This window comes from Blennius ocellaris (genome assembly GCF_963422515.1).
Source record: "Blennius ocellaris genome assembly, chromosome: 2".
Taxonomy (NCBI): domain Eukaryota; kingdom Metazoa; phylum Chordata; class Actinopteri; order Blenniiformes; family Blenniidae; genus Blennius; species Blennius ocellaris.
This window is the reverse complement of record NC_137651.1, coordinates 29354985-29376827: the sequence shown is the minus strand read 5'-3', so window position 1 is coordinate 29376827 and position 21843 is coordinate 29354985. Positions and strand designations below refer to the sequence as shown.

General features: G+C 43.0%; 2 protein-coding genes across 2 annotated transcripts; one reads left to right on the top strand and one right to left on the bottom strand.

Annotated features, from left to right (window-relative positions):
- Positions 1-515: 515 nt before the first annotated feature.
- On the bottom strand, positions 516-1076 carry LOC308141125 (galactose-3-O-sulfotransferase 2-like; the record flags this gene model as incomplete). The annotated part of the gene is made up of 1 exon (XM_080511148.1): positions 516-1076. The coding sequence occupies one exon, from the start codon at positions 1074-1076 to the stop codon at positions 516-518; it is 561 nt and encodes a 186-aa protein (XP_080367274.1).
- Positions 1077-10541: 9465 nt separating this feature from the next.
- On the top strand, positions 10542-19779 carry LOC308141116 (high-affinity choline transporter 1-like; the record flags this gene model as incomplete). Its single annotated transcript, XM_080511135.1, has 8 exons — positions 10542-10725; positions 13301-13417; positions 16026-16181; positions 16538-16638; positions 17286-17483; positions 17637-17790; positions 18795-19012; positions 19171-19779. 8 exons carry the CDS (start codon positions 10542-10544, stop codon positions 19288-19290), a joined length of 1248 nt encoding a protein of 415 aa, XP_080367261.1. The 3' UTR covers positions 19291-19779.
- Positions 19780-21843: the final 2064 nt, after the last annotated feature.

Sequence of the window (21843 nt, the reverse complement as noted above, 5' to 3'; positions counted from 1 at the left end):
GATAACAACATAGACATACAACATAGACAGGGTCCAGCACTGCACGTTGCATTTCGCTATCTTTATATTCTTTGATTAATAAATGGTAAAAGGTATCTCACTGTCTGAGACACTTTAAACACTACAAAAAAATTTGATGACGTATCCTGTCTCATGTTCCGTCTCAGATTTGATGTTTTGGGGATTTCATTGACAGCCAAGTGTCACACCAATAGTTAAACTGTCTCTCAATGATGATGTTTAAAAATTGGTCATGTTTGCTTACTGTGGCATTTTTATTACTTTTTTTTAATGACGTGTTGAGTTGTTTTTTGGAACTGCTTTCCAAAAAAACGTTTTACGTTCTGCATTGCTGGAATTATCAATCTTTGGCATTTTTCTTTGGTTTGAATGTCTAAATTGGGATTGAGGTTATAACCCTGAATAATCGCTGATCCATGATGGATGGGCTTCACTGTCTTGTCTTTGACCTCCTTTGCATTGACAGCCTGTTCACCTTCCAAGCAGGTGTTTGATTACTTGGCTCGGAGCTCCTTCAGTTGAGAAACTTCAAGCTTCATCTCCTCTTCCCCAACCAGACTTCTCGCTTTGTTCCAGAAGGTGGTGTTAAAGTGTTGATAAATCCTCCAGTCTAAAATGTTCCATCTCTTGATTTTCTCAGCAGCTATATTTGAAACAGTCCTAAGACTTTGGCTAGCGCGACTGTTGACCTTAAAGGAAACAACATCATCCAGGGACCAGCAGAGGGCGTTCTTGAGCAAGATCATGGACTCATCAAAGTATTCAGTGACAAGAATCAGGTGGAAGTCCTTTTCTATGCCAGCAATCACTTTGTTAACTATTGTCTCCAGGCCTGAGGTGTCAGCTGTGGCAGTGTTGTCATAGCCGAGGTCAAAAGCAAGAGTGTTGTGAGCAAAGTAGTGCTTCACTGATACGTTATTCTGGCCATGGTCTAGGAATTCATCCAGGGATCTGAATCTACGGAATGATTTAATGCTCTTGAAGAACATAAAAGCAGACTCCATTAAAGATACAGGATGTCTCAGAATAGAAAAGTAGAAGGAATCTTTGGGCATCAGTTTTTTCCACCTGTAGCAGAACACAAAGTAACAAAGATTAATACAAAAACATTCATTTTTTTTGCCTTGATGTTAAGAAGTGAGGGTTTCCCAAAGTGAAACATGTAGAAGTTGCTGATTATTCCTGTTCCTACATGCATAGCTCCATGATTCAAGTGTTGCAGTGTATAAGGGTACTCCTCCGATGAGTGTGATTTAATTTCTGTGTTCAGAAGACATGACAGTATTTTAATTTGAAGCAGTTGGAGTTTACTCCATACAGACTTCACTTACATGGCCTATAACCAACTTCGGCCGTCTCAGACATTGTGGAGTCTATTTTCACGTCAATATCTTGAAAATTCCTCCTGAACGTCGGGAAGACCAAGGAGATGAATGTAGATTACATAAGGAAGCAGCAGAGGGTATATGACCCACTCAGGATTAGCAGACCAAGGTGGAGAGAATGGAGAGCTTCAAATATTCGGGTGTCAACATCAAACGCGACCTGACGTGGTTCTGCCACACCAACTCCTGGTGAAGAAGGTCTACAGCATCTCCACCACCTCAGACGCCTGAGGAACTTTACACTCCTGAGAGTGTTTTGCCTGGAGTACCAGGACATTTACAAGAAACGATGCAGGTTCAAGGCCAGGAAGATTCTCAGTGAGCCCAGCCACAAACTCCTCTCTGCTGCCAGCAGGGCGGCGTAACCATTGAAGGCAAACACAGAGAGGATGAGGAGGAGCTTCAGCCCTTTGGCTGTTCGCCTGCTGAACCCAGAAAAATCGACCTAGCAAATTGCCTTGTATGTACTGTTTATTTGCACTTTTTGAAACTGATCTACCCATATTTATTTTTATCTATTTTTATTTTATCTTTTGTGTGTCTTAATTGTATTTATTATTATTAATGTTAAATAGTGTGCTGTTTTCATAGATTTTTATTTTTATGCTTCCATCCCATAAAAGCAGTTGCTTCTGTGCAAATCAGGTACTTAAAACATTTCACTGCACATTATACTGTAGATAATTGTTGTTTTTGACAAATAAAGGACTGCACTTGATTGTCAGCAGTTTTCCATCATCAGATGCTGAGCCTCGTTCCAGCCATTAATCAAGTTTTGTTGAGTTCTTCATAATTGTCTGTTTTTTGCCACGTCTTAGAGTTTCCCTGTTCTTATCTCTGACGAGCACAACAGTGATGTTTACATTGACGCACAATCTGGACTAGTACTTCACAGTCAAGCACTCACGGCAACAATAAAAGTTAATTTAGAATAATTTTGTGAAGAAGCTCACCTCAGATTTTCTGAACCTTATGTGGTTGCATAGAATGTCAAAATTGGTCAGGCCTTTCTTTGCTACGAACTTGGTGTCAAAATATTTTTGAGGGGCAAGGCGAAGATTAACTCCTTGTTGTCACCATACCGGTACAGGATGTTTTGGACAGTGCTGCTTGCGGTTTTGTGTGTCTTCAGAAAAACAATGTGAGATTTTAGTTGGCAGGATTTTGGGGGGTTTTGTTTCCTTCTTTCCAGAAGCCCGTCATTGGACTGATTTCCAGCTGCCTCATTTTGGCTTTTGACCTCCAATAAGCCGTCTTCCTGCTGGAATCCCTGAATAGGAGGTGGATGATCTGTGGGGTGTTTTTCCTGTTGGGGTCTGAAGTTCTGCTGAACCAGTGGAGGAGGAGGACCGTCCTTCTGAGGACCAGGCTCTTTGGTGTCGTCATTTATCCTCAAGTATTTCACTGCAGCTCTTCTATCGAGGGCAAAAAGCTTCAAAAGGGCACTGTAAGAATTAATTAATTAATTAATTATCAATAATAAATCACATATGGTAAACATTATTTTCACAGTAAAATTTAATTTAGCTTTTTGCTGAGACCCAATACATTTTTGAGATCATCAGGAGTACGTGACTGTGACTTCCTGGTTGTGTAAGTTTAAGTGGTTAATTTACAACAGTATATAAAGCTTCAAAAGTAAAGACATTTATGTTGGTCAATGTTTTTCTTCATTCTACCAATGCTTCCTAACAATACATTTTACACCATTGAAAAGCATAGTTGTTTGGTAAAATGATACCACATTTGCAAGAACTATGCATTTGTGAGATGAGCAGCAGAGCTGAGTATCAATTAATCAATCAAAATGTACTGATGTAGCCTTTTCAACAGCCCAGAGTGTCCAAAGTGCTTCACAACTTAATTGGAACACAGCAAGTTAGAAAGGAGACAGTGATCACGTATACAATAAAACAACAAAAATAAACAGCAACACAATGGCAATAAACATGCATTAATATTTTTTTTTTAAAAAGAGAGAGAGATCAAATAAGATTGTAATGTTGTGTTTACACACCTCAGTAAAAAAAAAAAGAAATCTGTCAGAGTCCTCACCACCACACTGAGGGTGGAGCATATTCCCCCCATGCTCCACCCTCTCCACCAGCTGCCTGTGTGTCAAAGGATTGACCTCAGACTCTTGACATTGACATGTGTGTGACCAGTTTGGTAGCAGTCAAAGATGGCGACGTGACATCACCTGGAAGGTTTGATGTCAAAAGTGTAGATGGTGATGCAGACCACCAGCAAGATGAGGATGATGGACACAGAGCGACGGCGTCGCAGGCGAAATCTACAGACAAGCAAACAACAACGAAAAACCCCACAATCATTGGAGAAAGGTTTCTCAAAGTGTGGGCGGATAAACACCCCCTACAGCATGGTACAGCACCAGCCTCCGGCTAACAATACACAAGTAGTGAGTCATATTCAGTGTCATTACCACATTGTACTGTAGGACCAAGTCCATATGCTAACCTGTTAATACACGTCAATTACGGAACTGAATCTCCTGCAAAGTAGATGCATGCATACATGCCAAATAAAACACTCCTTCAAAAAACCTGACAAAGAATACGCAAAGAAGAGTGTGTGTGTGTGTGTGTGTGTGTGTGTGTGTGTGTGTGTGTGTGTGTGTGTGTGTGTGTGTGTGTGTGTGTGTGTGTGTGTGTGTGTGTGTGTGTGTGTGTAGGGCCGCCCCTGGCCAAGTTGTGGCCCTAAGCAGGATTTTATTTTGGGGGCCCCCTTCCAATAACATAATAATAATTATTATTATTATTATTTTGGAACCGGGACGGAACCCGGACGGGGACTTCTTGGAACCGGGACGGAACCCGCTTAGCAACAGGAACTTTATGGTAGCAAAGGACTGGAACGCAATTGAGTCTCATCTAGAGAGAGTTGCAGTCTTACACGCTTACATTGGTACCTGTCCTGTGTAGAGATCGTCTGTTCCACCAACTATTTGATTCAAGACAAACTGAGAGAGGATTTAGTCTTACGAAAAACAATTAAATTGAATTCAATTTCAATGAGCAGGATAACAACAAAATTATGTCAGATCATGGATGTGGCAGTTGTCCCGTCAATGGAGGATTCGCCCACAACCACCAGGAAATGAAAGGATCTACAGGTAATATCTTGGTATAGAAACCACAGCTCGTCTTCAGAGGTCCAGTGCGGTCGGTGGATCCTGTAAGGGTTCGGAGCTGCTCAGGCAGCAGAAGAGGACCAACAGAATGTTATGGTGAAGGAGGAATTGTCACGGCTGGGGGCCGGTGCGTGGAGCGAGAACCCAGAAGCAGACCTCAAAGCAGTGAATTGTTTGCAAACGTCAATGTTTTATTGAGGAAACAGGGAAAGGGGAGCTGGAACGGTGACGGGACCCGGGGGAACTCTGGGGGGCCTCTCGGAACCGGGACGGAACCCGGAAGGGGACTTCTTGGAACCTATTATTATTGTATTGACGTTAGGAAGCCATCTCTCTCTCTCTCTCGCTACTCTCTACCTGTAAACAACTGCCTGCCGGCCCATCTGACCGCTGATTGGTCAGATGGTGACGCTTCGCGCTTTCGTCTCTTTTTTTTTTTCTCTCTCTCTCTCTCTCCTGCCTCGGGCTGACTTGGTGGCGGTGTTCTACGCACGCCTCTCGGCAAAATGCACGCGCATCCTTTGCGCATTTGCAGAGTATGATGATACTTTATTGATCCCGAGGGAAATTCAATTCACTTGCACAAAATGGGGCCCCCCATGGATCGCGGGGCCCTACCCACAGCGCGTGTTCTGCGTGTAGGGAGGGGCGGGCCTGTGTGTGTGTATGTGACTCTTCAGGAAGTGCACAGCGCTTCAGGTAAATCCAGATTCTTTGCATTCATTTAATTGCAGAGCATGCTTAGCAACAGGAACTTTATGGTAGCAAAGGACTGGAACGCAATTGAGTCTCATCTAGAGAGAGTTGCAGTCTTACACGCTTACATTGGTACCTGTCCTGTGTAGAGATCGTCTGTTCCACCAACTATTTGATTCAAGACAAACTGAGAGAGGATTTAGTCTTACGAAAAACAATTAAATTGAATTCAATTTCAATGAGCAGGATAACAACAAAATTATGTCAGATCATGGATGTGGCAGTTGTCCCGTCAATGGAGGATTCGCCCACAACCACCAGGAAATGAAAGGATCTACAGGTAATATCTTGGTATAGAAACCACAGCTCGTCTTCAGAGGTCCAGTGCGGTCGGTGGATCCTGTAAGGGTTCGGAGCTGCTCAGGCAGCAGAAGAGGACCAACAGAATGTTATGGTGAAGGAGGAATTGTCACGGCTGGGGGCCGGTGCGTGGAGCGAGAACCCAGAAGCAGACCTCAAAGCAGTGAATTGTTTGCAAACGTCAATGTTTTATTGAGGAAACAGGGAAAGGGGAGCTGGAACGGTGACGGGACCCGGGGGAACTCTGGGGGGCCTCTCGGAACTGGGACGGGACCCGGGGGAATCTCTGGGGGGCCTCTCCGAACCGGGACGGGACCCGGGGGAATCTCTGGGGGGCCTCTCCGAACCGGGACGGGACCCGGGGGAATCTCTGGGGGGCCTCTCCGACGGGACGGGACGGGACCCGGACGGGGAACTTCTTTGAACCGGGACGGGACCCGGACGGGGAACTTCTAGGAACCGGGACGGGACCTGGACGGGGGACTTCTCGGAACCGGGACGGAACCCGGACGGGGGACTTCTTGGAACCGGGATGGAACCCGGACGGGGGACTTCTTGGAACCGGGACGGGACCCGGACGGGGACTCTTTGGAACCGGGATGGGACCCGGACGGGGAACTTCTTGGAACCGGGACGGAACCCGGACGGGGACTTCTTGGAACCGGGACGGAACCCGGACGGGGACTTCTTGGAACCGGGACGGAACCCGGACGGTCTCATGTCAGATCTAACAAGAGCCTCTCTTCACACCCCATCCGAATTTAACTGTAGCCATGGAATTCATCAGCTGGTCTCTCAATGCGATCGACCAAATTTTTTCCACACAACGATCGGGCAAAGACCGGATACATGCTGGAATCCTGGGGTTCCTGGAGGTCCTGGAGGTTCCTGTGTTTGGCCATTCTTTCCATGGAGGATGTGGAGGACCTCTACATATTGGGATTCATGATAGCAGGTATGCTGCTGATTGGGGATAGCGGCTTTCTGATCTATCGCAAAGTTAAGAAGACGCAGGCAGCTGCCTATCGTCACTGAAGGATTGTGCCGAGCACTGAATGCTCAGACTCATGCGATAAACGAACTCAAAAGTACGCAAGTCACGACTCTTGAGCGTTTACACAAAATTGAGTGTGGAACGAAGGCCCTGCCCCCCTCTTACTCCCCTTCTTCCCTAATAAAGAACTCACACCTGGCCTTCTGGAAGCTTGCTCTGTTCAGGACTGAAGGCCTTCCCACAACAAAAGAACTGGACTAACTCAAGAACAAGCAAACAGTTCCTTTTACCGCCTTTGCTGCGCCCCCCCCCCCCCCCCCCCCCCAAATATGTTGTAATCTGTCTGTTGATGCTTAGATGTGCCTGAGGTGGATTTTGTTTCCCAATTACAGACTGTGCTCCTTAGAGTAGTTTCGTTGTACTTGTTACAATGACAATAAAGACGGTTCTAATTCTGATTCTGATTCTTCTGATTCTGATATCTGTACTTTCGTCTTTCCTTCCAATATGATTGTGAGAACAAATATCTACTTTCATGACTTTAAACTGCCCCCTACATCTGAGAGCCTGTGAACTTGCTGGGTGGAGTTAATGCAAACTGGCTCATATTCAGGTTGTAAACTATTACTTCTGAAAGTTTTCCACTGTTTGTGATCAGACTTGTTGCTACATGCTTGAGAATTTGTGAACCCACTTATAAAGGAGTAATTCTGCTTACAGATAATGTTAGTCACGGTGTTATTTGGAACGCAGCAAACTCAACATGTTTCTGTCTATTTACACTTTAGACTTTTAAACCAACAATTCACATTGTATTTTCATTTATTAATTCATTTGAATGGGACAGTCCATATTGATGAACAGACAATGCTGTAAATATACCAGATTTAGCTCAGAGCTCATTTACATCTTCAGTCCCACGAGGTAGAACCATTCCACCAAACACAAATATACATAGGTACTATAGAACGTATGGAAATTAATGCACACATGAAAACACACCACATAACAATACATATATGACATGACGTATGCCGAAATATACCACATTACCAGACAGTACAACATTTAAAGAAACATTACTACATCGATCCCGAAAGCATTAAAATTAGTTGCCTCATCACGGATTCCAAATATTAGCCATACACTCCTCCTGAGTTGGTTGACATGTAAAGAAAGAAAGAAACAAACAAACAAACAAACAAACATATGGGGTGTCAACCAACTCATATTTGACACCCTAAAATGCTCAAAAACTCCCCAAATGTGACACGTTCATCAAGACGGGCCGGTGGCCTGCTGGACAATAGAATCAACAACTCTGCTTCTCGGCCAATTGAATGGTGTCATTCGAATATGCATAGTGACACCGTTTCTTTCAGTTAGTCAAACTTGAAAAGCAGCTGCAGCAACAAGTAAAGCTTACAACTGTGGGGCTTCAATTTTGATTACCTGTAGTGCCTTCATTTTGTTTTAGTTGTGAATAAAAAAAAATTTTCCGCAGTGTACTTTTGTATGTACAGCTGAATGTGTACTGTAACAGGAAGACAATGGTAAATGTGAAACTTTAGGAAGTTTTCCACCAGAATCAGACTTTTTTTGGTTTGTACCAAAATGATGCTGATATGAATGATGCACAAATATGAATGAAGGTCGGTGTTGCTACACCTCACACGGGGCACCATTTATGTAGAGATCTCTTCCCTCACAAGGATCACTAGGAACCATTTATGTAGAGTTTTTGCAGTTTGGCTATCGATACTGATTTATGATGATCAAAGATAGTCAATAAAAATGTTATTGAAAACTTAATCTGATCTGTATCAGATACCTCGGAGCACCACCTGTTTAACCGGACATGATAGTAAGTTCACTGATATCAGTCTCATAAGATATACTGAACAATTAATTAGGAATTTGAATTTAATAGCTAAATTAATGACAATTACCACAATTAACAGTGAAGCTTGAATGATTTCTTATATTTCTTCAGCAGTTCTTCACACAGAAGAGGTCGACATTTTATTCACTTTTGTGCTCATTAATAAAACAACAAGTAAGCAACAAATATAACACAGATTCTAACTACCTATATACAGCTTTGTGTGTGTGTGCGTGTGTGTGTGTGTGTGTGTGTGTGTGTGTGTGTGTGTGTGTGTGTGTGTGTGTGTGTGCGTGTGTGTGTGTGTGTGTGTGTGTGTGTGTGTGTGTGTGTGTGTGTGTGTGTGTGTGCGTGCGTCCGTGCGTCCATGCGTGCGTGTGTGTGTGTGTGTGCAATGGACAGGGTTGGGAAGGTCACTTGAATATTGTAATCCATTACAATTATGTAACGTTACAAAAATGTCGTTTCTTTTCCGGACTAAATATAAATGTTTGATAGGTTTGAGAGGTTGTATCTCGCAGCATGAATCACTGATTCATAATAATTGAACAACACGCTGGGGAAGGAATATAGTAGTTAAACATTTGTTTTGTGTGTGACAACTAAACATATTGTCTTCAGTTGTGTTTCCACACTGCTGGGGTTTCTCCCACTGCCCAAGTTGGGAATAACAAAGCTATAAATCATGTTCAGGAACATTCCAAATGGTTGGCGACGTCTCCTCAGTGCTCCACTTTGTAAAAACATGGTCAAGTTAAGATTGGATCAACAGATAAGAGGTCAGAGGTCACTTTGTCCCACAGAACGTCAAGCTCTGAGAAGAACCAGTTTGAAGCAGTTTTGGAGACAAAGGAATAGCAACATCACCATAGCAACACATACATCACGAGGAACTGACCAATGTGAGGTTGAGGTGGCGTATGCAAATGTATAAATATGAACCACGCGTTGTAGTTGTGCCCTTCTTCATTGTATACCTGGCCTCTATACTTGGGTCTGCAAGGAAGAACGGTCCGAGCTCGTATTATGTAATCTCTGATATATGGAATTTTGTAGCATTATGTAATCTGATATGCATTTTTGTAATCTCTTGTTTGTGTGATTATTAAATTCCCTATTGAAGAAGTTAACTCTGTTTCTGCCTCTCCCGGATCAAACGAACACACAGGAATTCAGGGGAACACGGGTACGAATTTCAACATTGGACCCATTACTGGGTCAACTATTTTTTTGTATCCTAATTACATAACACCGTTACAAGTAGTCTGTTACTACCCAATCCTGGCAATGGCGAGAGAGAGATAGGTGGAGGGAGTGTATGAGATGTATGATGGAACTACAAGCAAAATGGCGGATCACAATAAACTTCATTAACAATAGCAGGAATAGTCTTCCAATTACCATTAGAGAATCTTCCACTTTTACGGCATTTGAAAAAGAGCTGAAACTCTGGTTAAAGGCTAATCAATCTTGTGATCAATTGTAAGACCTGATTAAATGTTATTGACTGGGAAATTTGTTTATATCACAGGGATGGTTGTAAATAGGGTATAAACTCTATGTCCATGTTTGTTTTTAAATAATTGCTGTTGTCTTGAATGTACGAGGACTATGGATATAAAGCAGCCCATGGCTAAATCTGTTGCATTTACACAAAGTGACTACTGAGTGTCCATTAATGTGTACGATCCTCTGGAAATATACTAATAAAGAAAGAAAGATAAATACAGCACAGACATAGGCCGTGACATCATCACTCTGACACAGGTCCCAACAGATTTGACAGATTTATTACTTTGTTTATATTGTACAGCTTCCCCATATAAAACATTTTAGGCAACATTACATAAGTAAGTATGATTTTCTCTCCACATTTGTCTAAGCACTACTGCATTGAGCAATATAGTTTAAATCTCTACACAACACAAAACCGGTTTGACCAGACTGATTAGCTCAGACGAGGGAGGATTTGTTCCCTGATAACTGTAATGTTCACCACCAGCAGTCACTTGTTCAGTCAGTCACACCTCAGACAGTCTGCGGTGGTCCATCATGGCCGTCAACGTCCCCGGTGCCGTGGTGATGGCGGTCTTCTACCTGCTGGTCCTCGGGACCGGCGTCTGGGCCTCCTTCAAGTCCAGACGGGAGCAGAAGAAGAGTGCAGCCACTGGGATGGAGATGGCCCTGCTGGGGAACCGAGGCATCGGCTGGCTGGTGGGGATCTTCACCATGACAGGTGAGCGCCGCGCTAACGCTGGGATTTCATAACCCACTGAGTAATCACAAAGTATCTGGACGAGATTGAGAAGACTACAGTGTAGTCAGACACCACTCAAGGTAATGACAAGGACATTTGGACCTCCACCCTTTCGGCTGATCAGTTGGACAATTAAGGGTTATTTGTTCTGTTTAGTTTTCTGAAGACCAAAATTATTTCAAAAAATTCTAATTAAAAAAAAAATTCAGATTTCAAAAGACGCCCTGAATTAAAGGTGAGACACATTGTATGAGTTAAATATACATTAGATTACAGATACAACATGCAGTTTTCCACCAAGTTGATCAAATACATAATGAGACAAGGGATGTGTTGCACGATTCCTTTACACACTTTAACAATTCTCAGAGTTTTGGTTGGTTTTTAGGGTTGGAGCTTCTCCAGTCTAAACTATAGATGTAAACTCGGCAGGTCAAATAGAAACTGGTCAGTGAAGTGATGTTAACAAGCAAGAGAACTTTCTATCCTCCTTGTAAAGTGCCTGAAATGTACAACGTACACTAAAGCATTGAAATTGTAAAGATCATCTGAAATAGTAAACAAATACATCAAGTGTCCAACAAGGAATAAAGAATTGGTGCTTCAGTTCTTCAGTATAAAACTAAATTACAAGTTTCAGTCGAATGTCTGTGTATTTTTCAGTTTTAAACAGAAGTGACCATTAATGAAGTATTTCTAGAGCCAACAATATGAATGTATTTTAGATATTTGTACTTTAATCTTTCCTTCCAATATGATTGTGAGAACAAATATCTACTTTCATGACTTTAAACTGCCTCCTACATCTACATAAGAGCCTGTGACCTTACTGGGTGGAGTAAATGCAAACTGGCTCATGTCCAGGGTGTAATCTATTACTTCTGAAAGTTTTCCACTGTTTGTGATCAGACTTGTTGCTACATACTTGAGAATTTGTGAACCCACTCATAAATTATGTTGATGTATGATGTGAGTCATGGTGTTTTTTGGAACGCAGCAAACTGAACCTGCTTGTGTCTATTTTTAGCACACTTTGCAATTCAGTTCAGTTTATGCAATGGTATTTCTACAACTTGTAATACCTTTGCTTAACCCTATGAAGTCATCCACAGGGAAAGGTGGAGCATTTTGGACATACCCAAAGAGTCGTAGCAGTGAGATTAGAACAGAGACACACAGGACTGCTTCCTGTGTGTCTCTGTTAAAAAGCCCAGAATAAAATGAGTTGATGTGAATGTGATTCGCTTTGTAAAACGTCTGGAGCCATCAGATGGTGTTCAGCTCCATGTGTGATGTTGTCTTTGATGTGAAATGTGTAGGTTGTTAGAAACAAGTTAGTAAATAAAGATTAGCATGCAGGCCCTGTGTCTGTGTGCGGCAGAGCTAACGTTGGTTTCCAGGTTGATAACTTCTCAGAATATCAGATCTCAGATGGAAAAAGAAACCACCCTGATCCAACACTTTGAAAAAGTGCTAATTATGGCTGAACGGAAACTATTGACAAAGTGAGCAGATGAGCAGCGGGACAAGGACCTGCTAAACGAGACGATTAAACACTATAATTCAATAAAACATGGCCTTTTCAGCAAGAGACAAAGGCAGCCATCTGCTCTCTTCCAGAAATGTTTAGTGTGAGTTATAATGGGGTCCTACTGGAGGAAAGTCATTCCTCTGAGGCCACGAGTGTCTGAAGTAAAGTCTGACGGCTTTGATGCTCTATAATCTGATGTTAGAGGAAGAAGATGCTCTATAATCTGGTGTCAGAGGAGGAAGATGCTCTATAATCTGGTGTCAGAGGAGGAAGATGCTCTATAATCAGATGTTAGAGGAGGAAGATGCTCTATAATCTGCTTTAGCTGAAGCCAGAATACATTAAAGGACCCATATTATACTAAATTGATTTTTCTGTGCTTTAAACATCATAAAAGTGCTATTTGGGGTTCATAAACATCCCAAAGTGGTTTTTTCATTGATTCCCTCAAGCTTGAGTTCACAGTGATGTTTTGCTGTTCTAACTGATGGGGGGGTTCAACACCTTGATTCTATTTGATGACGCGGCACCACCTTGCTGACATCACAGAGCTGGAGAAGCCCCGCCTCCAGGAAGATTGACATGCGGAGAAGCCAATACAAGACACGCCCATATCTCAGTCTATGCTGCTTCACATTGAACTGCTGTTTTTGTTGCTGCTGATAACTGTTTTCACCATCATGTCCACTTGGAGAAAATGTGTTTTCTAGTGCAAGTATGTTTACACACTATTTGTCTTGACGAAAGAAGAAGCACAGCAAGTCTGCTTTAGCTGAAGTCAGAGTACATTAAAGTAACAGGACATTATCTAATGTTTTCAGTACCTTTTGAACTTCACCAATGTACTGAAAGCAGTTTGTTTGATAGCGGTTACTGTGAATAGGCCTCTATCCTGCCAATCATTTTATTACTGATACTTTTTATCCCTCAACCCTGGATAGAGGAACATTGGAAGCTGGTGAGAATTTAGTTGTTTGACGGTTATTTGTTCAGTGATTCTTTGTTTTGTGATCCATCTCTCAGCCACGTGGGTCGGAGGAGGTCTGATTGTTGGCACTGTGGAGATGATGTACACGCCGTCAATGGGACTGATCTGGACACTCATCATGTTCACTGCATACAGTTTGGGGTTCATTGTTGGTAAGAGTTACAGTCATATCTGCCAGGTTGCTGCTAATCTGGATTTGAGAAACACTCAAAACAGAAGAGAATTGAAGAGTTCTTCCAAACACACCATGATAAACGAGGAACATTTTCTGCTCAGATGTTGGTTTGTGTTTCTGCAAAGAAATCTATTTCTTTGAAACGGTCAATATGATCAAACCATCTGTTCGCATCACAGAGAGACATGAGCTGGCATCTCAAGAGCATCAAACCAGTTAAAAATCCCCCAGAAACCAGCATCTGGCCAATAGAGCAATAGAGTAGAACCTCTGAGGAGCGACCTGGTAAGAGCAACACCCTTTACTGGATCACACCTCACTGAGCATCAACACATATTTAACTGTTAACACACCTTAGTGAGGACAACCTGCTGAATGCAGACAAAGGCCTGGTTTTCCTGGAAGATTTCAAGCTGAACGACATTGAAATGACCAAAATACTTGGGCTGGACCGGATTATTAGAATATTCAGGTCACAGGTGATACAGGCTTGCCTCCATTCTGTGCTCCTGCTTCACTTCCTTAATGTTCCATCACGTAAAGTAACGATCCAGAAAATACCAGCAGAGGGGCGGAGCCTAGCGCACAGCCTGGATGACGATTTGGATGTCACGCATATTTAAGTTTCACGTTCCCTTTCCAGTAAAGAGCATCAGGCCCGTTGGCCAAAACCATCAAGAGGCTCTATCTGGTCCCACCAAGCAAGGAGCAAATAGAGGATTTATACTAGTATACTAGTAAATTTAAAGGTTATTATAGGAATATTTTACCAGTCTGGTCACTCAGGGTGAAACTAGACTGTATGTGGTCCCTGAAGTACATTAAATCTTATTTAATCATTATCTTGTATACGTCTTATATACATGTGTATATACAGTGGGTACGGAAAGTATTCAGACCCCCTTAAAGTTTCTCACTCTTTGTTAAATTGCAGCCATTTGCTAAAATCCTTTAAGTTCATTTTTTTTCCTTTTAATGTACACACAGCACCCCATATTGACAGAAAAACACAGAATTGTAGACATTTTTACAGATTTATTAAAAAAGAAAAACTGAAATATCACATGGCCATAAGTATTCAGACCCTTTGCTGTGACACTTGTATATTTACCTCAGGTACTGTCCATTTCTTCTGATCATCCATGAGATGGTTCTACACCTTCATTGGAGTCCAGCTGTGTTTAATTCTAATGATTGGACTTGATTAAGGAAGCCACACACCTGTCTATATAAGACCTTACAGCTCACAGTGCATGTCAGAGCAGATGAGAATCACGAGGTCGAAGGAACTGCCTGAAGAGCTCAGAGACAGAATTGTGGCAAGGCACAGATCTGGCCATGGATACAAAAAAATGTCTGCTGCACTTAAAGTTCCCAAGAGCACAGTGGCCTCCATAATCCTTAAATGGAAGACGTATGGGATGACAAGAACTCTTCCAAGAGCTGGCCGTCCAACCAAACTGAGCAATCGGGGGAGAATAGCCTTGGTGAGAGAGGTAAAGAAGAACCCAAAGATCACAGTGGCTGAACTCCAGAGATGCAGTGAGGAGATGGGAGAAAGTTCAAGAAAGTCAACCATCACTGCAGCCCTCCACCAGTCAGGGCTTTATGGCAGAGTGGCCCGACGGAAGCCTCTCCTCAGAGTAAGACACATGAAAGCCCGCATAGAATTTGCCAAAAAACACATGAAGGACTCCCAGACTATGATAAATAAGATTCTCTGGTCTGATGAGACAAAGATAGAACTTTTTGGCCTTAATTTTAAGCGGTATGTGTGGAGAAAACCAGGCACCGCTCATCACCTGCCCAACACCATCCCTACAGTCAAGTGTGGTGGTGGGAGCATCATGCTGTGGGGGTGTTTTGCAGCTGCAGGGACAGGACGACTGGTTGCAATTGAAGGAAAGATGAATGCGGCCAAGTACAGGGATATCCTGGACGAAAACCTTTTCCAGAGTGCTATGGACCTCAGACTGGGCCGACGGTTCACCTTCCAACAAGACAATGACCCTAAGCACACAGCTAAAATGACGAAGGAGTGGCTTCGGAACAACTCTGTGACTGTTCTTGAATGGCCCAGCCAGAGCCCTGACTTGAACCCAATTGAGCATCTCTGGAGAGACCTCAAAATGGCTGTCCACCAACGTTCACCATCCAACCTGACAGAACTGGAGAGGATCTGCAAGGAGGAATGGCAGAGGATCCCCAAATCCAGGTGTGAAAAACTAGTTGCATCATTCCCAAGAAGACTCACGGCTGTATTAGCTCAAAAGGGTGCTTCCACTCAATACTGAGCAAAGGGTCTGAATACTTATGGCCATGTGATATTTCAGTTTTTCTTTTTTAATAAATCTGTAAAAATGTCTACAATTCTGTGTTTTTCTGTCAATATGGGGTGCTGTGTGTACATTAATGAGGAAAAAAATGAACTTAAATGATTTTAGCACAATTTAACAAAGAGTAAAAAATTTAAGGGGGTCTGAATACTTTCCGCACCCACTGTAATTGTTCATCAGAGTTTGATCTCTACATCTTCAAAAACACTATATACTTTTTGTCTCCTTCTGTTGCACGTTTCTCCTCAGGTGGTTTGTTCTTTGCAAAGCCGATGAGAGACATGAAATGTGTCACCATGATGGATCCGTTTCACTTGAAATATGGAAAAATCGCTGCAGCTGGACTGAGTCTGCTTTCACTTGTGGTGGATGTGACCTGGGTACCATCAACACTGATTGGACTCGGTAAAAATCCATTCTCCTGGTACTTGGGAGTTTTATTTTGACACTCACCTTGATAACAATCCGACTTGGTGGTCTGTCCACTAGAATGTTATCCCAGTGTTAATGTTTAGAGCTCATTGTTCTCTGCACCTAGTGGCCCGCCATGAAAACTACATAATTTCTGCAGCACGTTTCTGCCGTTTCCATGGAAACAAACAGTGTTTTTAGAATGTTGCTGTGTAAACGTGAAACCTTTCTGAAACCAAAACACTGAGTTTTGCCTTGAAACGTTGTGGTGTAAACGAGGCTTTATACTGGCGTTACTGTGATGCTCATTGGCTGCTGTGCTGTGGACCAATCCTGACGGTGTCTGACAGGAGGAACCATGAGTGTGGTCCTGGATGTGTCCTTCTCCATCTGCATCTGGATCTCTGCTGCCGTGGCCGTGGTCTACACCCTGCTGGGAGGCCTCTACTCGGTGGCCGAGTAGAGGCCACCGAGTAGATACAGCTATGTGAGCTATATACAGCTATGTGATACAGCTCGTCCTAATCTTCATCAGCTTGGTATTATGAAAGGCCCTAGCCTAGCTAACCACGTAATATACATTTGGAAGGTTTTACTAAATGAGGACTATTACTTTTAAATTTGGAGCTTTTATTTTGCAAGCAAGGACATGCAGGTTAATTGGCAAAAGTTGAATTGAAATCTAGTGTCTCAATACTGTGAATTGCAGAACAATGTTCTCCCAAGGTGCAGTTACAGTGACATCATCGAGATGGAGGGAGAATGGTGAAGAGGTCAAATGTGACTTTATTTAGGCGGAAGAGGAAGAAGAGGAGGAAAGAGAGAAACGATAAATAATCCAAGATCCCTGCACCCTGGCAAGGCTGGTGGAAGGGTCAGGGTTAGGGTTAGAGTTAGGATTAGACTATTAGACTATTAGACTCTCAAGTATATTAGTCAAACCCCGCCCCTATACCCATAGTTCCTTTGGGTGAGAGGCCTGGATCCTAGCAACCACCACAGTGGAAGGGCTAGCGATAGGGTTAGGGTTACCCAAACCCTAACCCTGACACCTAAAGTATATTTCTATATAATCTGATACGGATCAAGGAGGGTTAGAAAGAAAACCTCACAGGCTCTGTGTATTTATTGTTCCTTGTCTTTTTCCTACAGGTTTTCTGTGTTCCCTTCGTCATGATGAACCCTCACACCGTGAACATCAGCCAGACTCTGCTGAACAACTCTTTACACTCTCCATGGATTGGCACACCAGACGTTAGAAAGACATGGTTACTGATTGATGAGTTCTGCTTCTTGGTAAGCTGAGGCAACAACATCAAGTAATATATCTCCTACAATCTCACTGCACTTGGACAACTCATGTCATTTGTGTTTCTGACACTTCAAAACTAAATTCAGGGAAGAAAATCAGCAGATTTAATTTTTTATTTACTGCATTTTGTTTTGAAGGCACTGGGCTGTCTGGGATATCAGGCCATCCACCAGAGAATCTTGTCGTCTTCTTCTACTGCAACGGCCAAGCTCACATGCTTTGTTGCTGCTTTCATCCTGCTTGTATTTATGATTCCTCTCGTACTGCTCGGGGCGGCCGTGTCGTCTACAGGTAATCAACAGCTTTACCTACTGCAGTCAATTGTGAAAAATGGTGTCTGTGTTATGGTCAATTAAATTCTAATGTCATTTTGAAAAATTGTCCCTCTGGAGGCTCCTGCTGAGGCAGAGGATCAAAGTGTTTCCTGGTTTCTTTAAAGGGCTGTGAGATTGAGCCTGGTCCTATAGATCAGTCAGTCGTCTGATGGCATGGGACCACCTTCGATTGTTCCGATTCAGAGACAAGGTTCTAGTTGGAGCGGCATTGAGAAAATAAGGCGGGACAGAGTGTCCATCTGCACAAACATCCTGGAGGATGTAAATAAACCAGTCTACCGGCTGTCTGGGAGAGTTAAAATTTTGATAATTGTTTTCAGGCTGAGCAGTTTCTTTCGGCCTTGAGTCCTCAGTCTCTCTGCAGTGAATCCATTATATCCGAATGTCATGGCCCTTATAGCTTCCAGCCCAATTGTCAACTTCTTCAAGTTGGACTCCATCCAGCTGAGATGTTCAACAGTCACACCCTGCTTAATTTTGACTTCATTTATCATAAGAGTCTGAGTGTAAGAGCTCTGCACAGTCCATCAGTGATGGCTGGCAGCCTTCCCAGAACAGCTGCCAGTGTCATGCTGAACTTTGCCATAGATCAGGAAACTGCCAGCTCCAATCAGCAGTATACTTGTTATTATAAGTCCAATTATGTAGACGTCTTCCACATCCTCGCTGAAAAGGATGGAGAGACACACGATTCACCAACTGCTTCAGGAGTCCAACATGTATCCAGCAGCAAACGTTCTGTCCGGTGCAAACTACCAGGAGAAATTACATCTTTTGGATGGTCTTCCAGAAGCTTGACGTCCTGCAGAAGTGTTGGGGGAAGACAGGGGTGTCCGGGTTGATTGTCTCTCCATACTGCCACTGGGACCGTATGCAGGCCAAGTTGGATAGAAGATGAATGAATTAACCATTTTAGGTCTATCAGTCAAACTCTTTCATTCTCCTGTTTCCGTCCTTCAGACTGGAACATGACCTCCTATGGTTCTCCGTCTCCATACGACCGTGGGGAAGCAGCTCTGGTCCTGCCCATCGCCCTGCAGCACCTCACCCCGACCTTCGTCTCCATCATCGGTATCGGATGTGTGGCTGCAGCCGTCATGTCGTCAACTGACTCTGCTTTGCTTTCTGCTGCTTCAGTTTTCACCAACAACATCTACAAGAACCTCCTGAGACCAAAGGTGAGCTGATCTAGAATCCAACTAAACTGCTTCTTCTTACGACAACAGTACCGAACTCCCCATTCAATGGTTTTGCTGTATGGAGAGGAGCCAATAAGGATGATTTGACAGAATGAATGAATGAACATCTGGTTTATAATTCATTGTTTTCTCCCCAGGCATCAGACAGGGAGACCCTGTGGGTGATCCGTGCTGCTGTGGTTGTGGTGGGTGTGGCTGGAACATCTCTGACCAACCTGAAAAACAGCATCGTGCTCTTCTGGTTTCTTGGAGCTTGAAGCTGAGCACATGTTAACATTCCTGTCTGGTGCTTATTTACTCATGTAGTGAATGAAGGGGGTAACTACAATCTAGGCTCATGAAATCCATTGCTTCATGCTCCTCGTCCATCCTTCCATCTTGTATTCTGCTTATCCAATTCAGGGTCGGGGGTTCTGGAGCCGATCCCAGCTACTGTGGGCGAGGCCAGGATCCACCCTGGACAGGTTGCTGGTCTGTCACAGTGTCACGCTCGTCAGTCCAATATACATGAAATGTGATGCAATTAGAAGAAGCTCTTTTTAAACATGGTACCTCATTTTCAATGTTTCATTTAATTAAATCTGAGAATTTTCCAGTCAAATGGAAGCAAACAGCACCAACATCCTTGTTTTTTGGGGGGTTTTGTTTTGTTTTTTTTGCCACTGAGGACTGATGCATTGTTTAGTATCATTATACTTGTTCGATGTGTTGAACTTTCTTGATTTTGGTTTACTAAGTGGCTTAAAGTAGCCAATTAAAAATACTTTGTTTTATTACTGAAGTAGATTTCAGAAGTATCTGTACTTTACTTGAGTTTTCACATGTATTCCAACTTTCACTAATACATCAGTTAGTGATTGAAGTTGAATAATTAGAGGTAGAAAAAGCTTGTACAGTAAATAAACTGCTGAAATCCAAACATTTGACTTTTTATGTTGCTTTAGAGAAACGGTTTACAAAGAAACAGAATATATAGCAGGCCAGCGGCTAGGGAGCATAGACCCCCCCACACCCTGACATACTCACACAAGACGACACCCATACTTATATATAGAATACACACCCCCACACGCACATACACCCATGCTCACATTCACCCCCACCACACACACAAACACACGCAGACACCTATCTGCACTCGTATCTCCCTGATAACTATCTACACTGTGATCTCCTTGATACCTGTCTACACTGTGATCTCCCTGATACCTATCTACACTGTGATCTCCTTGATACATGTCTACACTGTGATCTCCATGATACCTATCTACACTGTGATCTCCTTGATGCATGTCTACACTGTGATCTCCCTGATACCTATCTACACTGTGATCTCCCTGATACCTGTCTACACTGTGATCTCCCTGATACATATCTACACTGTGATCTCCCTGATACCTGTCTACACTGTGATCTCCCTGATACCTATCTACACTGTGATCTCCCTGATACCTGTCTACACTGTGATCTCCTTGATACATGTCTACACTGTGATCTCCCTGATACCTGTCTACACTGTGATCTCCCTGATACCTGTGTACACTGTGATCTCCCTGATACCTATCCACACTTGATCTCCTTGATACATGTCTACACTGTGATCTCCCTGATACCTGTCTACACTGTGATCTCCCTGATTCCTATCTACACTGTGATCTCCCTGATACCTGTCTACACTGTGATCTCCTTGATACATGTCTACACTGTGATCTCCCTGATACCTGTCTACACTGTGATCTCCCTGATACCTGTCTACACTGTGATCTCCCTGATACCTATCCACACTGTGATCTCCTTGATACATGTCTACACTGTGATCTCCCTGATACCTATCTACACTGTGATCTCCCTGATACCTGTGTACACTGTGATCTCCCTGATACCTATCCACACTGTGATCTCCCTGATACCTGTCTACACAATGTGATCTCCATGTTACCTATACACACACTGGGATCTCCTTGATACCTCTCTACACACTGTGATCTCCCTGATATCAATCTATACACGGTGATCTCCCTGATACCTATCTACACCGTGATCTCCCTGATACCTATCTAAACTGTGATCTCCCTGATACCTGTCTACACTGCGATCTCCCTGATACCTATCTACACCATGATCTCCCTGATACCTATCTAAACTGTGATCTCCCTGATACCTGTCTACACTGTGATCTCCCTGATGTCCATCTACACTGTGATCTCCCTGATACCTGTCTACACTGTGATCTCCCTGATACCTGTCTACACTGTGATCTCCCTGATACCTGTCTACACTGTGATCTCCCTGATACCTGTCTACACTGTGATCTCCCTTATACCTATCTACACTGTGATCTCCCTGATACCTGTCTACACTGTGATCTACTTGATACCTATCTACACACTGGGATCTCCTTGATACTGATCTACACACTATGATCTCCTTGATACCTGTCTACACTGTGATCTCCCTGATACCTATCCACACTGTGATCTCCGGTAGTGCAAATAAATAAATAGATAAATAGTACAACAACAGGCTACAACTTAGTACTAGTAAATAGCAGAAATAGTTAAAATGTAATAATAAAAGTGAGTCAGATATAAATAGAACAGAGAGTGAATGTCAAAGGTTAAAAATGTATCAGCAGGAGGCCAGGCAGTGATCAGAACTGAGTTTTTAGAAAAAACACTTGGTTTTTATATTGAGATCAGGGGGCATGTTGTCGACAGCTGCTGAAAGTAACTAAAAAGTTATTCGGAATGTTTTTTTCCAACTCTTGTTCAGCAGCTTGGGCAGACAATATGATGTGATTGAGAGACTTC